This window comes from Myotis yumanensis, unplaced genomic scaffold (assembly GCF_028538775.1).
Source record: "Myotis yumanensis isolate MYYU_CA2020_CCGP unplaced genomic scaffold, mMyoYum1.0.hap1 SCAF_2, whole genome shotgun sequence".
NCBI classification, from domain to species: Eukaryota; Metazoa; Chordata; class Mammalia; order Chiroptera; family Vespertilionidae; genus Myotis; species Myotis yumanensis.
This window is the reverse complement of record NW_027223753.1, coordinates 67,110,510-67,131,501: the sequence shown is the minus strand read 5'-3', so window position 1 is coordinate 67,131,501 and position 20,992 is coordinate 67,110,510. Positions and strand designations below refer to the sequence as shown.

Genomic DNA, 20,992 nt, shown 5'->3' with positions numbered 1-20,992 from the left:
TTGAGCCAGATAAGGTGACCACAGGTTACTCCATGAAATGAGACTGGGGCCACTTTCTCCTTTGGGACTTTCTAGTCCACCTGAACCAAATGTCCTCTGCTGGCCTGTCATGAACAAGATAGGAAATCCTGTAAAATCCATGTACCCTCCTGTTTACAAAGCTTCCAAAAATTCCTTTTATGGTGGTTGAGTCACTGCTTTGTACTCTGCTTTCAGTTTCACATTCCTCTAAATCCATTATTTCTAACAAAGTACTTTAGGAAGTCATGATAGCCACGTCACATCAGAGTTTAAACAAAAGACCAACCATCCAGTGAAAGGCAAAGAAGTAACAAACCACTGCAACCTACACTGAGGAGAAAAAAAAAACAGGTAAGAACTTTATTTTCTCATCAAAGCAGCTTTCTCTCCACCTCTAAAGGACCTGTACTGTGAGAAATGGAGTCCAGGGTAAGGTTGGGGCTGGTGGGAGGGACTTATAAGGGGGGTCAGTTCCTTTTCCAAAGAACGATGAGCATGAGGATAAGTTGCAGCAGAGCCCGCGTGGGACAGGCGGTGAGGTGCAATCCCTGTGATATCTGGTGGAAGCGCATCCCTAAATGTCACTACTGCGCTTGGAGGAATTAGGCAGCAGCAGACAGGGGGCTAAGCTCGGAGTTTGAAATGCATTGTGATTGTCTTTATTTTTGCCAACATGGAGTTGGCTGCAGACACAGTTAAATTACCATTGTCTTTGATGGAACTTGCTCAAGCTGACACACTGGAAGGGCTACAGATATGTTATTTTAATGAGAAAGAAACAGAGAAAATGAGATGCAGTGTGAACAGTCACATGACACTGTTAAAAACGAAGAAAGAAAAACCTGAAACTCAGAGTGAAAGATGAAGATTCACAAAAACACCAGACATTTGTCATATAGATGAGCTTTGTATCAAAGTGAATTACTCATTGAAAAGTAACTCAGGTTCTGTTTGCCATATGTGAGGGAGGATGGGGGCTGGGTGAAAATGGGAAAGGGATTAAAAAATACAAATTGGGCCCTGACCTGTTTGGCTCAGTGGATAGAGCCTCAGCCTGCAGACTCAAGGGTCCCAGGTTCGATTCCGATCAAGGGCATGTACCTTAGTTGTGGGCACATCCCCAGTAGAGAGTGTGCAGGAGGCAGCTGATCGATGTTTCTCTCTCATCGATGTTTCTAACTCTCTATCCCTCTCCCTTCCTCTCTGTAAAAAATCAATAATATATATATACTAGAGGCCCGGAGCACAAAAATTTGTGCACTCAGGGGGGAGGGGGAGGTCCCTCAGCCCAGCCAGTGCCCTCTCGCAGTCTGGGACCCCTCGGGAGATAATGACCTGCTGGCTTAGGCCTGCTCCTGGGTGGCAGAGGGCAGGCCAAATCCCTAGGTGCAGCCCCTGGTTTGGCTCAGAGCAGGGCTAATTGGGGAGTTGGGGCGCCGACCCCTGTCACCCACAGAGCAGGGCCAATCAGGGGGTTGGGGAGCTGCCCCCTGTCACTCACAGAGAAGAAACCATCAGGGGGCTTGGGGCTCCGTATATATATATATGAAATACAAATTGGCAGTTACAAAACTGTCACAGGGATGTAAAGTAAAGTCTAGGGAATATAGTAAATAATCCTATTTAATAAAAGAGAAACATGGTAATTAGCCGTACCTCCGCTACCCTTCCCATTGGCTAATCAGGGCGATATGCAAATTAACTGCCAGCCAAGATGGCGGCCGGCAGCCAGGCAGCTTGAAGCAAACAGGAGGCTTGCTTGCTGCAGTGACGGAGGAAGCCAATGTTCCCTGCCTGCCGCTGCCAGCTCTGAGCTTGCAGTTTGAAACATTGTTACAAATATAGAAGCTAAACAAAACCCCAGAAACCTGCTTTCAGCCAGCCGGGCTTCAGCCAGCAGGACAGCAACATTGTTTCAATTATAGGACAAACGCAGATCCCTGCTTTCAGCCAGCCGGGATCTCAGAGCTGGAGTTGAAACAGTGGTTCGATTATAGAACCCAAACAAACCAGATACCTTCTTTCAGCAGCAGAGGCCTCAGAGCTGGAGCCAGAGCTAAAGCTGGCCCAGAATAAAAAACGAAAGAGAAAAAGGAGCGGTTGGGAGCTTCAGTCACCCGCCACCCTGAAAACAGCCCTTAGCCCCTCACCCAGACTGGCCAGGCACCCCAGTGGGGACCCCCACCCTGAAGGGTGTGTGACCAGCTGCAAAAAGCCATCATCACCTCATCCAGGCTAGCCAGGCACCCCAGTAGGGACCCCCACCCTGATCCAGGACACCCTTCAGGGCAAACCAGCCGACCCCCACCCGTGCACCAGGCCTCTATCCTATATAGTAAAACGGTAATATGCCTCCCAGCACTGGGATCAGTGGAGCCACAAGGCCTCCCGGCACCGGGATCAGCGGAGCCATGAGGCATCCCAGCACCGGGATCAGCGTGACAGGGGGCAGCGCCCAAACTCCCTGATCGCCCTGGGGCTCTGTGTGTGACAAGGGGAGGGGCCACAACCTCCCTATCCGCCCTGCTCTGTTCGTGACAGGGGAAGGCGCCCCACCCCCTGATTAGCCCTGCTCTGTGCCTGATAGGGGGGAGCTCCCCAATCCCCTGATTGCCCTGCAGCTCTGTGTGTGACAGGGTGTGGCACCCCAACCCCCTGATCGGCCCTGCTCTGTTTGTGACAGGGTGCGGTGCCCCAACCCTTTCCCCCCCCATGGGCCCTGCTCTGTGTGTGACGGGGTAGAGCCATAACCTCCCCATCGGCCCTGCCCTGAGTGTGACAGTGGCGGCGCCCCAACCCCCTGATCTGCCCTGCTCTGTGTGTGACAGGGGGCGGTGCCCTAACTCCCCTATTGGCTCTACTCTGTGAGTGACAGGGGGGAGCTCCTCAACCCCCTGATTGGCCCTGCTCTGTGTGCCACAGGGGGGAGCTCCCCAACCCACTAATCTACCCTGCTCTGTGCGTGACAGGTTACGCAGCCCCAAGCCCCCTGATGGTTTCTTCTCTGTGAGTGACAGCGGGCAGCGCTCCAACCCCCTGATTGGCCCTGCTCTGTGCGTGACAGGGGGTGGAGCCGCAACCTCCCCATCGACCCTGCCTTGAGTGTGACAGAGGGTGGTGCCCCAACCCCCCAATTGGCCCTACCCTGATCGTGACTGAGGGTGGCATCTCAACCTCCCGATTCGCCCTGCTCTGTGCATGACAGGTGGTGGCGCCCCAACTCCCCAATCATCCCTGCTCTGAGCCCGACCAGGGGCTGCACCTAGGGATTGGGCCTGCCCTCTGCCACTCGGGAGCAGGCCTAAGCCAGCAGGTCGTTATCTCCCGAGGGGTCCCAGACTGCGAGAGGGCACAGGCCGGGCTGAGGGACCCCCCCCCCCCTTCCCCCTCAAGTGCACAAATTTTTGTGCACCGGGCTTCTAGTCTATATAATAAAAGCCAAAGCAACCATTACTGCAGAATGACCAGAACGACTAGCCCCTATGATGTGCACTGCCCACCAGGGAACAGAGGCTCAATGCAGGAGCTGCCCCCTTCTGGTCAGTGTGCTCCCACAGCCAACCTTGCACAGCTGACCTCCCCCAGCCAGCTGGACAACCTCCGCAGCCCTTCCCCCCTTATCTGGCCAACCTCCCAGGCTTCTCCCCCTGGCCAGCCAATCTCCCTCGGTCCCTTCCCCCATCCAGCCTGCCCTGATCAGCCCTGATCACCAGCCAGATCAAATTCATGCACAAGGCCTCTAGTAATGTAATAATTATGTATGCTGACATGTAGGTACTAGACACATAGAAGGGATCCTTTTAAAGTATACAAATGTCTAACCATTATGTAGTACATTGAAACTCATATAATATTGATTGTCAACTGTAATTGAAAAATAACAATTTTTTAAAATAAAATAAAATAAATATAGCCCCGGTTCACTAGATCCAATTTCTTAAGGCCAACTTCTTTCTTACCCTTTACAAGTAGAATTTGGCCCCAATACTTTACTAAAAAGTTTTCTCTTTAATGAACCTTCATTGCTAAAGCCAAGATTTTGTTTACCTGACCTCTCTGTGCACTCAAGTGGTTTTGTTCTTGCTTTCTGGAAACTGCCTCTGAATTCCTTGGCTTGGCATGAACTTTACTCATCACCTACTTCTCTGACAGCCATCTCTCCCTCTCCTTTTAGCTCTTCTTATCCCTCTTTCTCCCCAGTTTTCTCCCCTTCTGTCTTCTTCCTTCTTCTCCTTCTCCTCTACCAAGTGGAAAAACAGAACAAAACAGAAAACCTACAAAAGTATGACTAGAAATACATTTTCCTCGAACAACATAGGCCTTCCTGATCTTTTAATTCATATTTCATGGTCTTTTGTTCCCTTACACCACACACATGCATACACAAACATGGTTTTTGGCAACATTCAGTATTTGCAGCAATGGAATCTTACCCCCTTTTAGTTGGAGTCTAAATTTTGTGAAGTTAATGAAGTTGAAGTATAGGGTCCCTTGCTTGCACAAGCTCATACCTAGGCTTTGGGCAGGTCCCTAGTCATGTTTTTATTTAGTGTGTGTGTGTGTGAATTTTTTTAATTTTATTTATTTATTTATTTATTTTTAAATAATTTTTTTTCTTGAAGTATTACAAAGAGTATTACATATGTCTCCTTTCCCCCCTGCCTTGACATTCCCCCAGCCTCCCCTACCCCCTAGTGTCTTGTGTCCATTGGTTATTCTTATATGCATGCATAATTCCTTCGGTTGATCTCTTAACACCCCCTCTCCCAAACCCTCCCCAGGCTTCCCACTCTAGTTTGACAGTCTGTTCAATGCTGCTCTGCCTCTGCATCTACCCCTGTTCATCAGTGTATACTGGTCCCCATTATCCGTTTCAACCTCACCAGGGCCGTCCCAACTTCATTGGGGCTGTCCCAACTTCACTGGGGTCGTCTCAACCTCCCCGGGGCCGTCCCGATCTCACTGGGGCCATTTCGACCTCACCGAAGCCGTCCTGACCTCATCGGGGCCATCTCGACCCCACCAGTGCCATGTTGACCTCACCGGGGCCATTCTGACCTCACCGGGGCCATTTCAGCCTCACCTGGGACGTCCCAACCTCACCGGGGCCGTCCTGACCTAACTGGGGCTGTTTCAACCTCACCGGGGCTGTCCCGACCTCACCGGGGCCATTTTGGCCTCACCAGGACCTTCTCGACCTCACCGGGGCCGTTTCAACCTCACCAGGGTCATCCCAACTTCATCCGGGCCGTTTCGACCTCACTGGGTTCGTCACAACCTCATCGGGGCTGTCCCTACCTCACCGGGGCCGTCCCAACCTCACTGGGGCTGTCCCGACCTCACCAGGGCTGTCTCGACCTCTCTGGTTCCGTCTCGACCTCACCAGTGCCATTTCATCCCCGGGTGCCGTCTCAACCTCACTGGGGCCATTCTGACCTCACCGGGGCTGTTTCGGCCTCACCAGGGCCATCCTGACATCACTGGGGCTGTTTCCACCTACACCGGGGCCGCTTCAACCTCATCGGGGCCATCCAGACCTCATCGGGGCCATCCCAATATCACCGGGGCCATCCTGACCTCACCGGGGCCGTTTCAGCCTCACCAGGGCCGTCCCGGTCTCACCGGGGCCATGCCGACCTCACCGGGGCAACACGAAGTTTGGCACTCTGTCCCCTGCCGGGCGGCTCCCCACCAGACAAAATCTCCAGGTGTTCCTGGTGGCTGAACATCTGGCACGCCTGCTCGGACTTCGCCCACCACCAAATGCACAGATTGCCTGTCTTCCATCCCTCAGCATTCCACGTGAGACTGGAACTGGTGGACGTGCTTGTGCGCCTGCTGGTACAGCGGTTCCACATCAACAGCCCAGCCGGGCCTGGCCCCGGCCTCCCCCGAACCCGACTCCACCCCCTGAGCGCGTCCCTCCTGGATGCAAGGAGCCAAAATCTGCAGCCTGCTGGGGTGGCTCTGTATTTGGTGCCTCTGCACATCCTACTCAGTCTCAATGCTCTTCTTTCTATGCGAGGAGTTGAAATCTGCAGTTTGTTGGGTTGGGCTCTGTACTTGGTGTCTCTGCACATCCTACTCAGTCTCAATGCTCTTCTTTCTTTCCTTCCAGTTGTAGAGCATCCACTGGGCCAGCTTTCCCATGGTTCCGTATGATAGCTGTTTGTCCTATAGTTGGTAGTTTCAATGTTGTTGTGGGAGGCAGCACCCACAGGTCTGTACCTTACTCCGCCATCTTGGTTCTCCTGGGTCTGCTTCTTGAGTGTGTCTCCCATGGGTGCGAGGAGTTGAAGTCTGAAATTTTCTGGGTTAGGCTGCAAAAGCGCAGGTGGGTCTTTTTGTGCCACTGGCACAGCTTGGATGGGGATGTAAATTGAGTAGGGCGGGGTCTCAGGCAGTCATGGGGAGGAGCAAATAGCAATGGCATCTCCATGGCTCTCTGAGACTCTGGGACTTCACGTACCCCAGTGCCGGCGAGCAGCTGCGCTACAGAGCCTCCCTCACTTTCCAACCACTGCAAGGCCGTGCTGCCTCTCCCCGTAGGATCTGGTGCCTCATGATCCTGCCCAAACCAGCTCAGTGGATCCGAGAGTTTGTAAAAGCGTAGGTGTTTCCTCTTGTGCCTCTGGCACAGCCTGGATGGGAATGTCCCTAGTCATGTTTTTAATAGAGTCATACATTTTTATAAAATTTGTAATGTAAGTTATATTAGTTCCACTTCCAGAATCACAGTATACACAGTTCTGTGAATCTTCATTTCTGCAAAATAAGCACAACTAGTAGAAAAAAACACATTTCAAATCTGTGAAAAATGCCCTGCCTGTTTGCGAACAGCAGTTAGAGTGTCGACCCTTGGATAAAGGGTGGATTGAATGGTTACGGTGGGGGCATGTGCAGGAGGCAACCAATCCAAGTGTCTGTTTCACATAGATATTTCTCTCTCTGTGTCTCTCCCCCTCCCTTCCACTGTCCTTAAAAATTAATGGAAAAATATCCTCCAGTGAGGATTAGCAACAAAAAAAATCTGTGAAAATTGTCCAAAGCATACATCAAATGACAAAACATTTATTCCCGAAAGTCTTTATTCATAGCAGAATTAATTAACAAATAAATATTAAATTTCTTACATATGGTCAAAATGTAAACTACTCTCTAAAGCAGCCGTGGGCAAACTACGGCCCGAGGGCCGGATCCGGCCCGTTTGAAATGAATAAAAGTAAAAAAAAAAAGACCGTACCCTTTTATGTAATGATGTTTACTTTGAATTTATATTAGTTCACACAAACACTCCATCCATGCTTTTGTTCCGGCCCTCCGGTCCAGTTTAAGAACCCATTGTGGCCCTCGAGTCAAAAAGTTTGCCCACCCCTGCTCTAAAGCCTATTCTATTTTTTATTTAATGTCTAGCAAATAAATTTTTTATATATTTTTATTGATTTTAGAGAGAGGAAGGAAGACAGAAAAATGGAAACATCAATAATGAGAAACATTCATTGGCTGCCTTCTATTCATCCCCTACTGGGGATCAAGCCTGCAACCCAGGCATGTACCCTGACAAGGAATTGCACCCTGCCCTCCTAGTTCATGGGCCCACGCTCAACCAATGAGCCAGACCAGGTGGGCTCTAGTCTGAAAATTTTAATGAGAATCTAAAAAGAAAGATTTCTATGGTAAATTAAAGATTTTGTTCATGAAAGTGGTTAAATGTTGATGTCCTTGTCATAACAATATTTTTTTAATGGACTACTTCAATTGCACTTCTATAACTTGCTAAAAGAATACAAATCTTGCCCTCATCCATCTCACTGTTGATACAGAACTTTTGGCCACATTGGGAAATTTTATGACTCTACCTTTTTGATCAAAATAACCTGGTGAAAGTTCTTGATCTACTCAGATTGGAAATTCTAATCCACCTCATCTCCTTGCTTGCAGATAAGGTGACACCCTGGACATGGCCTCAGACATCCACATGCCAGGCCCGGTGTGCCTCATTGAGAACACTAACACGCAACTAGTGGTTAATCCAGAAGCTTTGAAGATCCTGTCTGCCATTACACAGCCTGTTGTGGTGGTGGCCATTGTGGGTCTCTACCGCACAGGCAAATCCTACCTGATGAACAAGCTGGCAGGGCAGCAAAAAGGTGAGGGGCACCAGCTAAGCTCTGCCAGATCCCTTCTGTCTACCCACACTCCCAGCTTTGAATATGGTGTTAAAGGAAGAGTAAGGTAGAGATGGGAAGGAATTTTGAAAGCTAACTTTTAATCTACCGTCATGCTCTTACCTTACTGTGGTCTGAAAGAGTCAACTCACTGTCTCTTCCCACTTTCCTTAATTTCCCTTTAAAAAGCATAATTTGTATTCTTTTCCTAGAAGTCTATGTTTAATTTTTTTAAAGAATAATCATCTCATTTCCCACAGCAACTCTACCATTTTACATTTCTCCCAGAAATGCCCAGGATTCTAATTTCTCCACATTCTTGCCAATACCTGTTATTTTGCTGTGTGTGTGGTGACTTTGATGTTGTTTGTTCAATTTTATTGACTTCAGACATGGAGAGAGATAGAAACATTAATAATGAGAGAGAATCATTGATTGTCTGCCTCCTGCACTCTCCACACTAGAGATCAAGCTTGCAACCTAGGCTGGGAATCAAACCATGACCTTCTGGTTCATAGGTCCACACTCAACCATGAGCCACGCCAGCCAGGCTGCTATTTTGTTTTTTGGTAGTGCTCATCCTAATGGGTGTGAAATAGTATCTCATTGTGGTTTTGATTTGTATTTGCCTGATAGCTAGTGCTTTTAATTATCTTCTTAGGTGTTTATTGGTTATTGGTATATTTTCTTTTCTTTTTCTTTTAATTTAATTTTATTGCTTAAAGTATTACAAAGAGTAGTATATATGTCTCCTTTTTCCTCCATTGACCTTCCCCTGGCCTCCCCTACTCCCCAGTATCTTGTGTTCATTGGTTATGCTTATATGCATGCATACAAGTCCTTCAGTTGATCTCTTACCTCCCCCCGCCCAACCCTACCCAACCTTCCCACTGTATTTTGACAGACTGTTCGATGCTGCTCTGCCACTGTATCTATATTTGTTCATCAGTTTATAATGTTCTTTATTATTCATAAATGGGTGAAATCATGTGGTATTTTTCTTTCAATTAGCATAATACTCTCCACTTCCATCCATGCTGTTGCAAATGGTAAGAATTCCTTCTTTTTTACCGCAGTGTAGTATTCCATTATGTAGATGTACCACAATTTTGAATCCATTCATTTGATGATGGGCATTAAGGCTGTTTCCACATCTTAGCTAGGGTAAATTGTGCTGCTATAAACATAGGGATGCATATATCCTTTCTGATTGGTGTTTTTGGTTTCTTGGGATATATTCCTAAAAGTGGCATTACTGGGTCAAATAAAAGTTCCATTTTAACCTTTTTGAGGAAACTCCATACTGTCTTCCACAGTGGCTGCACCAGTCTGCATTCCCACCAGCACTGCAGGAGTGTTCCTTTTTCTCCACATCCTCTCCAGCACTTGTCGTTTATTGATTTGTTGATGTAGCCATCCTGACAGGTGTGAGATGGTACCTCATTGTTGTTTTGATTGCATCTCTCGGATGATTAGTGACTTTGAACATGTTTTCATATGCCTCTTGGCCTTTTGAATGTCCTCTTTCGAAAAGTGTCTATTTAGGTCCTTTGCCCATTTTTTGATTGGATTGTTTATCTTCCTTTTGTTAAGTTATGTGAGTTCCCTGTAAATGTTGGAAATTAAACCCTTATTGGTGATAACATTAGCAAATATGTTCTCTCATGCAGTGGGCTTTCTTGTTGTTTTGTTGATGGTTCTTTTGCTGTGCAGAAGTTTGTTGTTGTTGTTGTTGTTGTTGTTGTTGTTTTTATGTAGTCCCATTTGTTTATTTTCTCTTTAGTTTCCATTGCCTTAGGAGCTGTATCAGTAAAGGTATTGCTAACACAAATGTCTGCTATTTTGCTGCCTATGACTTCTTCTAAGATTTTTATGGTTTCCCATCTTACATTTAAGTCCTTTATCCATTTTGAGTTTATTTTTGTGTATGGTATAAGGTGGTGGTCTAGTTTCATTTTTTTGCACGTATCTGTCCAGTTTTCCCAACACCATTTATTGAAGAGACTGTCTTCACTCCACTGTATGGTCTTGCTTCCTTTGTCAAATATTAATTGAACATACTGGCTTGTGTCGATTTCTGGGTTCTCTGTTCTATTCCACTGGTCTATATGTCTGTTCTGGTACCAGTACCAGGCAGTTTTGAGAACAGTGGCTTTGTAGTATACCTTGATATCTGGTATTGTGATCCCTCCTACATTGTTCCTCTTTCTAGAGATTGCTGCAGCTATTTGGGGTCTTTTTTTTGTTCCAGATAAATTTTTGGAGAATTTGTTCCAGGTCATTGAAGTATGCATTGGTATTTTTATGGGGATTGCGTTGAATTTATAGATTGCTTTGGGTAATATGGACATTTTAATGATGTTGATTCTACCAATCCATGAACATGGTATATTCTTCCATTTGTTCATGTCTTCCTCTATCTCTTTTTTCAACGTCCTGTAGTTTTCCAAGTACAGGTCTTTTATGTCCTCAGTTAAGTTTATTCCTAGGTATCTTAATTTTTTTCGTGGAATGGTAAATGGGATTGTTTTTTTCACTTCTCTTTCTGTGAGTTCATTATTAGTGTATAAAAAGACCATAGATTTCTGGGTATTAATTTTGTATCCTGCTACTTTGCCAAATTCACTTACTAGGTCCAGTAGTTTTTTTATGGAGTCTTTGGGTTTTTCTATGCATATTACCATGTCATCTATAAATAAGGATAGTTTTACTTCTTTTCCAATTTGAATGCCTTTATTTCTTTTTCTTGTCTGATCACTATGGCTAGCACTTCCAGTACTATATCAAACCAGAGTGGTGAAGGTGGGCATCCCTGTCTTGTTCTTGTTCTTAGGGGAAATGAGTTTAGTTTTTGCCCATTGAGTATGCTGTTGGCTGTGGGTTTGTCATATATGGCTTTTATTATGTTGAGGTATGATCCCTCTATTCCCACTTTGCTGAGAGTTTTTATTCAAAAACGGTATTGGATTTTGTCAAATGCTTTTTCTGCATAGATTGATATGATTATGTAATTTTTGTCTCTCAGTTTGTTTATGTGATGTATTACATTTATTGATTTGTGAATATTGTACCATCCTTGCATCCCCAGAATAAATCCCACTTGGTCATGGTGTATGATCTTTCTAATACAATGCTGAATTTGATTTGCAAGAATTTTATTGAGGATTTTAGCATCTAGGTTCATCAAGGATATTGGCCTATAGTTCTCTTTTTTGTAGTGTCTTTATCTGGTTTTGGAATTAGGGTAATTCGGGCTTCATAGAAAGAGCTTGGAAGTGTGCCTTCCTCTTGAATTTTTTGGAATAATCTGAGTAGGACGGGTTTTAGTTCTTCTTTGAATGCTTGGTAGAACTTCCCTGTAAAGCCATCCAGACCAGAAATTTTGTTTGCTGGAAGATTTTTTTATCACTGTTTCACTTTCTTCGGTAGTTATTGGCCTATTCAGGTTTTTTTAATTCTCCTTGATAGAGTTTTGGGAGCTTGTATTTTTCTAAGAATATGTCCATTTCATCTAGGTTGTCCAGTTTGTTGAAATAGAGTTGTTCATAGTATTTTTTAACAATCCTTTGTATTTCTGTGGGGTCAGTTGTTATTTCTCCTCTTTCATTTCTGATTTTATTTATTTGGGTCCTCTCTCTCTGCTTGGTGAACCGGGCTAGAGGTTCATCAATCTTGTTTATCCTTTCAAAGAACCAGCTCTTCGTTATGATGATCTTTTGTATTTTTTTTTGGTCTCTATGTCATTTACCTCCGCTCTGATCTTTATTATTTTCTTCCTTCTGCTTACGCTGGGCTTTTCTTGTTGCTCTCTTTCTAACTCTTTGAGTTGTAGGGTTAGATAATTTATTACCATCTTTTCTTATTTTTTTAGATAGTCCTGCAGAGCTATGAACTTCCAACACAAGACTGCTTTCACTGTGTCCCATAGATTTTGGATTGTTGTGTTTTCATTATCATTTGTTGCCATTATGTTTTTTATTTCTTCCTTGACCTCTTTGGTAACTCAATCTTGTTTAAAAGCATGCTATATAGCCTCCAGGTGTTTGATTTTTTTTGTTTTTTAAAGATATATTTTATTGATTTTTTTACACAGAGTAGAGGAGAGGGATAGAGAGATAGAAACATCAATGAGAGAGAAACATCGATCAGCTGCCTCCTGCACACCCACTACTGGGGATGTGCCTGCAACCAAGGTACATGTCCTTGACTGATATCGAACCTGGGACCCTTCAGTCTGCAGGCTGATGCTCTATCCACTGAGCCAAACCTGTCAGGGCTTATTGTTTTTATTGTAGTTGATTTCTAGTTTTATGGCACTGTGATCTGAGAAGATGCTTGATATGATTTCTATCTTCTTGAGTATGAAGAGACTTTGCCTGTGCCCCAATGTATGGTTTATCTTTGAAAATGACCCATGTGCACTTGAGAAGAATGTATATTCTGTGACTTTGGGGTGAAATGTTCTGAAGATGTCAATTAATTCCATCTGACATAGTGAGTCATTTAGGATTGCTATTTCTTTGCTGAATTTTTTGCTAAGAGGATTTGTCCAGTGGTGTTAGTGGGTATTAAAGTCCCCTTCTATAACTGTATTGTTGTCAATCTCTCCCTTGATATCCTCCATGAACTTTTTTATGTATTTGGGTGCTCCTGTATTGGGTGCATATGTTTACAAGAGTTATATCTTCTTGTTGAATTGCTCCCTTTAGTATTATGAAGTGGCCTTCCTTATCTCTTGCTATGGCCTTCACTTTGAGGTCTATTTTGTCAGATATAAGTATTTCTATGCCATCTTTTTTTCTCATTTTCATTTGCCTGAATGATATTTTTCCATCCCTTCACCATCAGTCTGTTTGAGTTCTTTGTTTTGAGATGGGTTTCCTGTAGACAGCAGATATATAGGTCATGTTTTCTTATCCACTCAACTACTCTATGTATTTTGATTGGGGCATTTAATTTTTAAAATTATCATTGATAGGTTCTTGTTTGTCACCATTTTTATTCTGTAGGCTTGTGTTTCTTCTTCCCTTCCTATTTCTTCTTGTTATAGCAGACCCTTTAGCATTTATTGCATTGCTGGTTTGGTGATAATAAATTCCCTTAATCCTTTTTTGTCTGTGAACCTCCTGATTTTACCCTCCATTTTGATTGATAGCCTTGCTGGGTATAGTATTCTTGGATTCAGACCCTGGCTTTGCATGACTTTGTATATTTCATTCCATTCCCTTCTGGACTGATGTGTTTCTGGTGAGAAATCAGTTGATAGTCTTATGGGAGATCCTTTGCAGGTAATTTTCTGTCTCTCTCTGGCTGCCTTTAAGATTCTGACTTTGTCGTTGATGTTTGCCAATTTAATTATAATGTGTCTTGGTGCCGATCTTTTGGGGTTCATCGTGTTTGGGACTCTGTGAGCTTCTTGGACTTGTGTAAGATTTTCTTCCCAATATCAGGGAAGTTTTCTGTCATTATTTCTTCAAACAGGTTTTCTATTCCTTGCGCAGTTTTTTCTCCTTCTGGCACCCCTATTATGCAGATGTTGTTTCATTCCATGTTGTACCAAAATTCCCTTAGGCTCTCCCTCTGTTTTTTAAATTTTTTTTCTAGATGCTGCTCTGCTTGGGTATTTTATTCTACCTTGTCTTCTAGCTCACTGATGCGGCCCTTCACTTCTCCTAGTCTACTGATGATGCCTTCTTTTAGGTTCTTTATTGCAGTGATGTCATTTTTAATTTCTTCTTGGTTCTTCTTCATTTCCTCTTGGTTCTTACACATATTGTTGAATTTGTCTTCTATCCTTTTCAGCGACCTTATGACTATTGCTAAGAATTCTTTCTATGTCATATTTCTTGCCTCCATTTCAATTACTTCCTTTTCTGGTGATCTTCCTTTTCTTTTTTTCTTTTTTTAAATTTTATTTATTTTATTTTATTGTGGCAAGAACACTCACCATGAGCGCTACCCTCTCACACTTTTAAGGGTACCATCCAGTATTGTCAACTGCAGGTACAATGTTGTACCTGGAATGCTAGACCTTATGTATCTTTTCTTTTTTCTTTTTTTCCCTTATTATTTTCTTTTTTTTTATTCTTTTTAAAAAAAAATATTATAATAAGTATTACAAACGGTATTACATATGTGTCCTTCCCCTCCCCCGCCCTTGAAAATCCCCTGCCCTCCCTTACCCCCCAGTGTCTTATGTCCATTAGTTATGCTTATATGCATGCATACAAGTCCTTCGGTTGATCTCTTACTCCCCTCCCTTCTGCCCCTCAACCCTCCCTGGCCTTCCCACTGCAGTTTGACAGTCAGTTTGAGGAAGCTCTTCCTCTATATCTATTATTGTTCAAAAGTTTGTAATGGTCTTTATTATCCATGAATGAGTGAGATCATGTGGTATTTTCCCTTCATTGACTGGCTTATTTCACTTAGCATAATGCTCTCCAGTTCCATCCATGCTGTTGCAAATGGTAAGAGTTCCTTCTTTTTTACAGCAGCATAGTATTCCATCGTATAGATGTACCACAGTTTTCTAATCCATTCATCTACTGATGGGCACTTAGGCTGTTTCCAGATCTTAGCTACGGTGAATTGTGCTGCTATGAACATATGGGGGCATATATCCTTTCTGATTGGTGTTTCTAGTTTCTTGGGATATATTCCTAGAAGTGGGATCACAGGGTCAAATGGGAGTTCCATTTCCAGCTTTTTGAGGAAACTCCATACTGTCTTCCATAGCGGCTGCACCAATCTGCATTCCCACCAGCAGTACACAAGTGTTCCTTTTTCTCCACATCCTCTCCAGCACTTGTCGTTTGTTGATTTGTTGATGATAGCCAGCCTGAGAGGTGTGAGATGGTACCTCATTGTTGTTTTGATTTGCATCTCTCAGATGATTAGTGACTTTGAGCATGTTTTCATATGTCTCTTGGCTTTCTGAATGTCCTCTTTTGAAAGGTGTCTATTTAGGTCCTTTGCCCATTTTTTGATTGGATTGTTTATCTCCTTTTTGTTAAGTTGTATGAGTTCCCTATACATTTTGGAGATTAGGCCATTATCAGATATGACATTGGCAAATATGTTTTCCCACGCAGTGGGTTTTCTTGTTGTTTTGTTGATGGTTTCTTTTGCTGTGCAGAAGCTTTTTATTTTAATGTAGTCCCATTTGTTCATTTTCTCTTTAGTTTCAACTGCCCTAGGAGCTGTATCTGTGAAGAAATTGCTTTGGCATATGTCTGAGATTTTGTTACCTTTGGATTCTTCTAGAATTGTTATGGTTTCCTGTCGTACATTTAAGTCCTTTATCCATTTTGAGTTTATTCTTGTGTATGGTGTAAGTTGGTGTTCTAGTTTCATTTTCTTGCATATATCTGTCCAATTTTCCCAACACCATTTATTGAGGAGACTATCTTGGCTCCATTGTATGTTCTTACGTCCTTTGTCAAATATTAATTGAGCCTATTGGTTCGGGCTAATTTCTGGACTCTCAATTCTATTCCACTGATCTATATGTCTGTTCCTGTGCCAGTACCAGGCAGTTTTGAGAACAGTGGCTTTGTAATACAGCTTGATATCTGGCATTGAGATCCCACCTACTTTGTTCTTTCTCAGGATCGCTGCAGCTATTCAGGGTCTTTTTTTATTCCAGATGAATTTTTGGAGAGTTCGTTCTAGATCTTTGAGGTAGGCCATTGGTATTTTAATGGGAAGTGCGTTGAATTTATAGATTGCTTTGGGTAGTATGGACATTTTAATGATGTTGATTCTACCAATCCAAGAACATGGTATGTTCTTCCATCTCTTTATGTCTTCCTCTATCTCTTTTTTCAACATCCTGTAGTTTTCTGAGTAGAGGTCTTTTACCTCTTTAGTTAAGTTTATTCCTAGGTATCTTAATTTTTTTGGTGCGATGGTAAATGGGATTGTTTTTCTAATCTCTCTTTCTGAAAGTTCACTATTGGTGTATAGAAATGCCTCAGATTTCTTGGGGTTAATTTTGTATCCTGCTACATTGCCAAATTCATGTATTAAGTCTAGTAGTTTTTTGATGGAGTCTCTAGGGTTTTGTATGTATAATATCATGTTGTCTGCAAATAAGGACAGTTTTACTTCCTCTTTTCCAATTTGGATGCCTGTTATTTCTTCTTCTTGTCTAATTGCAGTGGCTAATACTTCCAGGACTATGTTGAACAGGAGTGGTGAGAGTGGGCATCCCTGTCTTGTTCCTGTTCTTAGGGGAAATGGTGTTAGTTTTTGTCCATTGAGTATGATGTTGGCTGTGGGCCTGTCATATATGGCTTTTATTATGTTGAGGTATGATCCTTCTATTCCCACCTTGCTGAGAGTTTTTATCAAAAATGGGTGTTGGATTTTGTCGAATGCTTTTTCTGCATCAATTGATATGACCATGTGGTTTTTTTCTTTCAATTTGTTTATGTGATGTATTACGTTTATTGATTTATGGATGTTGTACCATCCTTGCATTCCTGGGATAAATCCTACTTGGTCATGGTGTATGATCCTTCTGATGTACTGTTGGATCTGATTTGCTTAGATTTTGTTGAGGATTTTGGCATCTATGTTCATGAGGGATATTGGCCTGTAATTCTCTTTCATTGTGTTGTTTTTATCTGGTTTTGGTATTAGGGTGATGCTGGCTTCATAGAATGAGCTTGGAAGTGTTCCTTCCTCTTGAATTTTTTGTAGTAGTCTGAGGAGGATAGGTTTTAGTTCTTCCTTGAATGTTTGGTCAAGCTCCCCTGTGAAGCCATGTGGTCCTGGGCTTTTGTTTGCTGGGAGCTTTTTGATGACTGCTTCAATTTCTTCCATAGTTATTGGCCTGTTGAGATTTTTAGATTCTTCCTGATTGAGTTTTGGAATGTTGTATTTTTCTAGGAATTTGTCCATTTCCTCCAGGTTGTCTAGTTTGTTGGAGTAGAGTTGTCCGTAGTATTGTTTAATAATCATTTGTATTTTTGTGGGGTCTGTTGTTATTTTGCCTCTATCATTTCTGAGTTGGTTTATTTGGGACCTCTCTCTTTGCTTCTTGGTGAGCCTGGCTAGAGGTTTGTCAATCTTGTTTATCCTTTCAAAGAACCAGCTCTTGGTTTCATTGATTTTCTGTATTGTTTTTTTGGTCTCTATGTCATTGATTTCTGCTCTAATCTTTATTATCTCCTTCCTTCTGCTCACTCTGGGGTTTTCTTGTTGCTCTCTTTCTAGTTCTTTGAGATGTAGAGTTAGATGATTTACTACCATTTTTTCTTGTTTTTTGAGATAGGCCTGTAGAGCTATAAACTTCCCTCTCAGGACTGCTTTCATTGTGTCCCATAGGTTTTGGATTGTTGTGTTTCATTGTCATTAGTTTCCAGGATGTTTTTAATTTCTTCTTTGATCTCATTGGTAACCCAATCAATATTTAATAACATGCTATTCAGCTTCCAAGTGTTTGAGTATTTGGGGTTGTTTTTATTGTAGTTGATTTCTAACATTATGCCATCATGGTCTGAGAAGAAGCTTTTTATGATTTCAATCTTCTTGAATTTGTGGAGACTTTGCTTGTGACCCAATATGTGGTCTATTTTTGAATATGTCCCATGAGCACCTGAGAGGAATGTATATTTTCTGGCTTTGGGGTGAAGTGTTCTGAAGATGTCACTTAAGTCCATCTGATCTAGTGAGTCATTTAGGATTGCTGTTTCTTTGCTGATTGTTTGCCTAGCGGACTTATCCAGTGATGTCAGTGGTGTATTAAAGTCCCCTACTATGATTATATTGTTGTCGATCTCTCCCTTGATATCTTCCAGGAGTTTTTTTTTTTATGAATTTGGGTGCTCCTGCATTGTGTGTATATATGTTTACCAGGGTTATATCTTCTTGTTGTATTGATCCCTTCAGTATTATGAAGTGGCCTTCCTTATCTTTTGTTATGGCCTTCACTTTGAGATGTGTTTTGTCCGATATAAGTATTGCTACCCCAGCTTTCTTTTCCTTTCCATTTGCGTGAAAGATATTTTTCCATCCCTTCACTTTCAGTCTGTGTGAGTCCCTTCTAATGAGGTGGGTCTCTTGTAGACAGCAGATGTATGGGTCATGTTTTTTTATCCATTCAGCCACTCGATGTCTTTTGGTTGGAGCATTTAGTCCGTTTACGTTTATAGTTATTATTGAAAGGAACTTGTTTGTAGCCATTTCTTTTTTTGTGTGTGGCTGTTTTCTTTCTGAGCTTTTTATTTCTTCTTTTTACACCACTCCCTTTAGCATTTCTTGCATGGCTGGCTTTGTGGTGATAAACTCCCTTAGCCTTTTTTTGTCTGTGAATCTTCTTATTTCCCCTTCAATTTTGAATGATAGCCTTGCTGGATAGAGTATTCTTGGATTCAGTCCTTTGCTTTGCATCACTTTGTAGATTTCCGTCCATTCTTTTCTGGCCTGATGTGTTTCTGTTGAGAAATCATTTGATAATCTAATGGGAGATCCCTTGTATGTAACTTTCCATCTCTCTCTTGTAGCCTGTAGGATTCTCTCTTTGTCCTGAACATTTGCCATGGTAATTATGATGTGTCTTGGTGTGGGTCTTTTTGGGTTCACCTTGTTTGGGACTCTCTGGGCTTGTGTGACTTTTTTCTTCCCCATCTCAGGGAAGTTTTCTGATATTATTTCTTCAAATAAGTTTTCTAATCCATGTTCATCTTTCTGTTGTTCTGGCACCCCTATTATTCGTATGTTGTTTCGTTTCATGTTGTCCCAAAGCTCCCTTAGGCTCTCCTCCTGTCTTTTAATTTTTTTCTCCATTTGCAGTACAGTTTGAGTGTGTTTTGCTTCCTTGTCTTCTAATTCACTAATTCGGTCCTCCGCTTCTCCTAGTCTACTGTTGATACTTTCAATGGTGTTTTTTATTGCAGGTATGTCGCTCTTCATTTCTTCTTGGGACTTACTTAAGTTGTTGATTTTTTCATCTGTTTCTTCTAGCTTCTTGCATAAGTAGCTGATTTTTTCATCTGTTTCTTCTTGCTTCTTGCACATCTGGTGCATGTTCTCTAAGACCCTTATTCTGAATTCTTTTTCCGTCATGTTGCATGCCTCTTTCTCACTTAGCTGCTTTTCTGGTGAGTCCTCCTTTTCTTTCCTTTGGGGGTTTCTTTGTCTACCCATATTTGATCTCACTGACATATCTAGTTGTTGAGTCGTTCAGTGGCTGCTCCCTGGGTGGCAGTGGCTCCTCGGGCTGTGGTTGCTCCTTGGGCGGTTGTGGTAGCAGCGGCTCCTCCGTTGATAGCAGGGCCTCTGGTGGGTGCTGTTCACAGCTGTGGTGGCTCTTCTGGCTGGTGGTGGGAGGCTTCACACACAGTAACTGTTCCCCAGACAGAGCATGTGGTGATCAGGAGGCTGCTGTTGCTTGAACCTGCTGCGTTGATTTAAAGGCACAAAATACAACACAACAAGGCACAACGTACCAGGCACTGAACACGAATGTATTTACGATATTACTAACCCCAAATAAAGGTGGCCCCCCCAAGCTAAGAGAGTTAGGAGATAAGGAAGAAAGAAGAGAAAAAGGTAGAAGAGAAAAAAGAAAGAAAGAAAAAAAGAAAAAGAAAAAAAAGAGTGCAAAAATGAAATTGGAAAAAGGGAGGGGGGAAAAGAAGAGGAAAAAAAAGTAAGAGAGAAAAGAGAATGAAGTATAAGAGGGGAAGAGACTATTTATATGAGGAGAAAACTCCTATAGAACCGTCACTAATACCAACAAATTACAGCAACAGATTTCTGGAGATGAATACAAACTACAAACAACCAATAATATCAAGTGACGCAAGGGAAAACAGAAGCACAGAAATAACCTGGGGGGGGTGGGAGGGGGCAGAAAAATAAAAAGAATTAGCAGACTAACCTCACAAACAATCCTTAAAAAAAACCCCAATATGCTCGTCAATCCAGCAAACAACAATAAAACAATAGAGAGAGAAAAGAAGAAGAGGAAGAAAAAAAATTTGGATAGTGAAGGAAGATAACGGAAAGGTGTATAAGGATTTAGAGCAGGGGATTGGACATTGGATATATAAGTAGGGTGAAATTTTGACAGGGGGTAAAAAAAATAGGGAAAATCTAAAGCTGGAGTAGGGTAAGAGAAACAGGACAACAAAAGGGAAAAAGTGGGGAAGAGGGTTTAGCACAGAGGCAAATTGAGTTAGAGAAAAATGTTGCTAAAGAAACGATGAAAATAGAATGGAGAACATTCGTCCCAAAATAAAATAAAGACAAAATAAAATGACACTTTAAAAAATGGTGAAATGGTAGCAGTAATAATACTAGTTAAAAATAAAAATGTAGTAGTTGAAAGTGTAAAATCAGGTGATGGGGAATAAAAAAAAAGAAAAAAATGTTTTCTTAGTTAAAAGGTGAAAAAGTAATTTAAAAAAATAAAAATAAAAATGTGCAGTAATGCAGCTGCTTCAGATCTTCTACTCTTCTTATTGGCACGCTCGGATTTCAGGAGAATGTTGAATTTCCCTCTGATACACTGTTCCTCCGTGTTGTAAGCCACAGTCCTGATTTTAAGGCAGGCCGTGTTGGTTCCCCTTACTGCCTTATCTGTATTTACAGTAGAGTCAGTTCGTGGCTCTGCCTCTGGGTGGCAGTGTGTCTGGATTGACCTCCAAGGCTTTAAGTCCTCTCTGACCAGGAGTTCTCTATTGTACCTGAACCAGCTCCGCCCAGAGCTGGCTCCCCAGGCGCCACTCCCAGCTCTCTTTCCCAGGCTCCCCCAAAACAATCTTCCCCTACAAGCTCCGCTAGCGACCCCAACT

At 42.7% G+C, this 20,992-nt stretch overlaps 1 protein-coding gene across 5 annotated transcripts in view; it reads left to right on the top strand.

Annotated features, from left to right (window-relative positions):
• Window positions 1–260: 260 nt before the first annotated feature.
• LOC139003530 (guanylate-binding protein 1-like) overlaps window positions 261–20,992 on the top strand; it is a 36,710-nt gene continuing 15,978 nt past the window's right edge. Inside the window, exons 1-2 of one of the 5 annotated variants that reach the window (XM_070405528.1) lie at window positions 261–368; window positions 7,960–8,171. In XM_070405528.1, the coding sequence (XP_070261629.1) occupies window positions 7,982–8,171 (190 nt within the window). In that variant the 5' untranslated portion in view covers window positions 261–368; window positions 7,960–7,981. Of the gene's footprint in view, window positions 373–401; window positions 451–7,959; window positions 8,172–9,200; window positions 9,239–20,992 lie in introns of those variants that run through there. The other 4 variants (XM_070405527.1, XM_070405529.1, XM_070405530.1 and 1 more) reach the window with 4 other exon arrangements.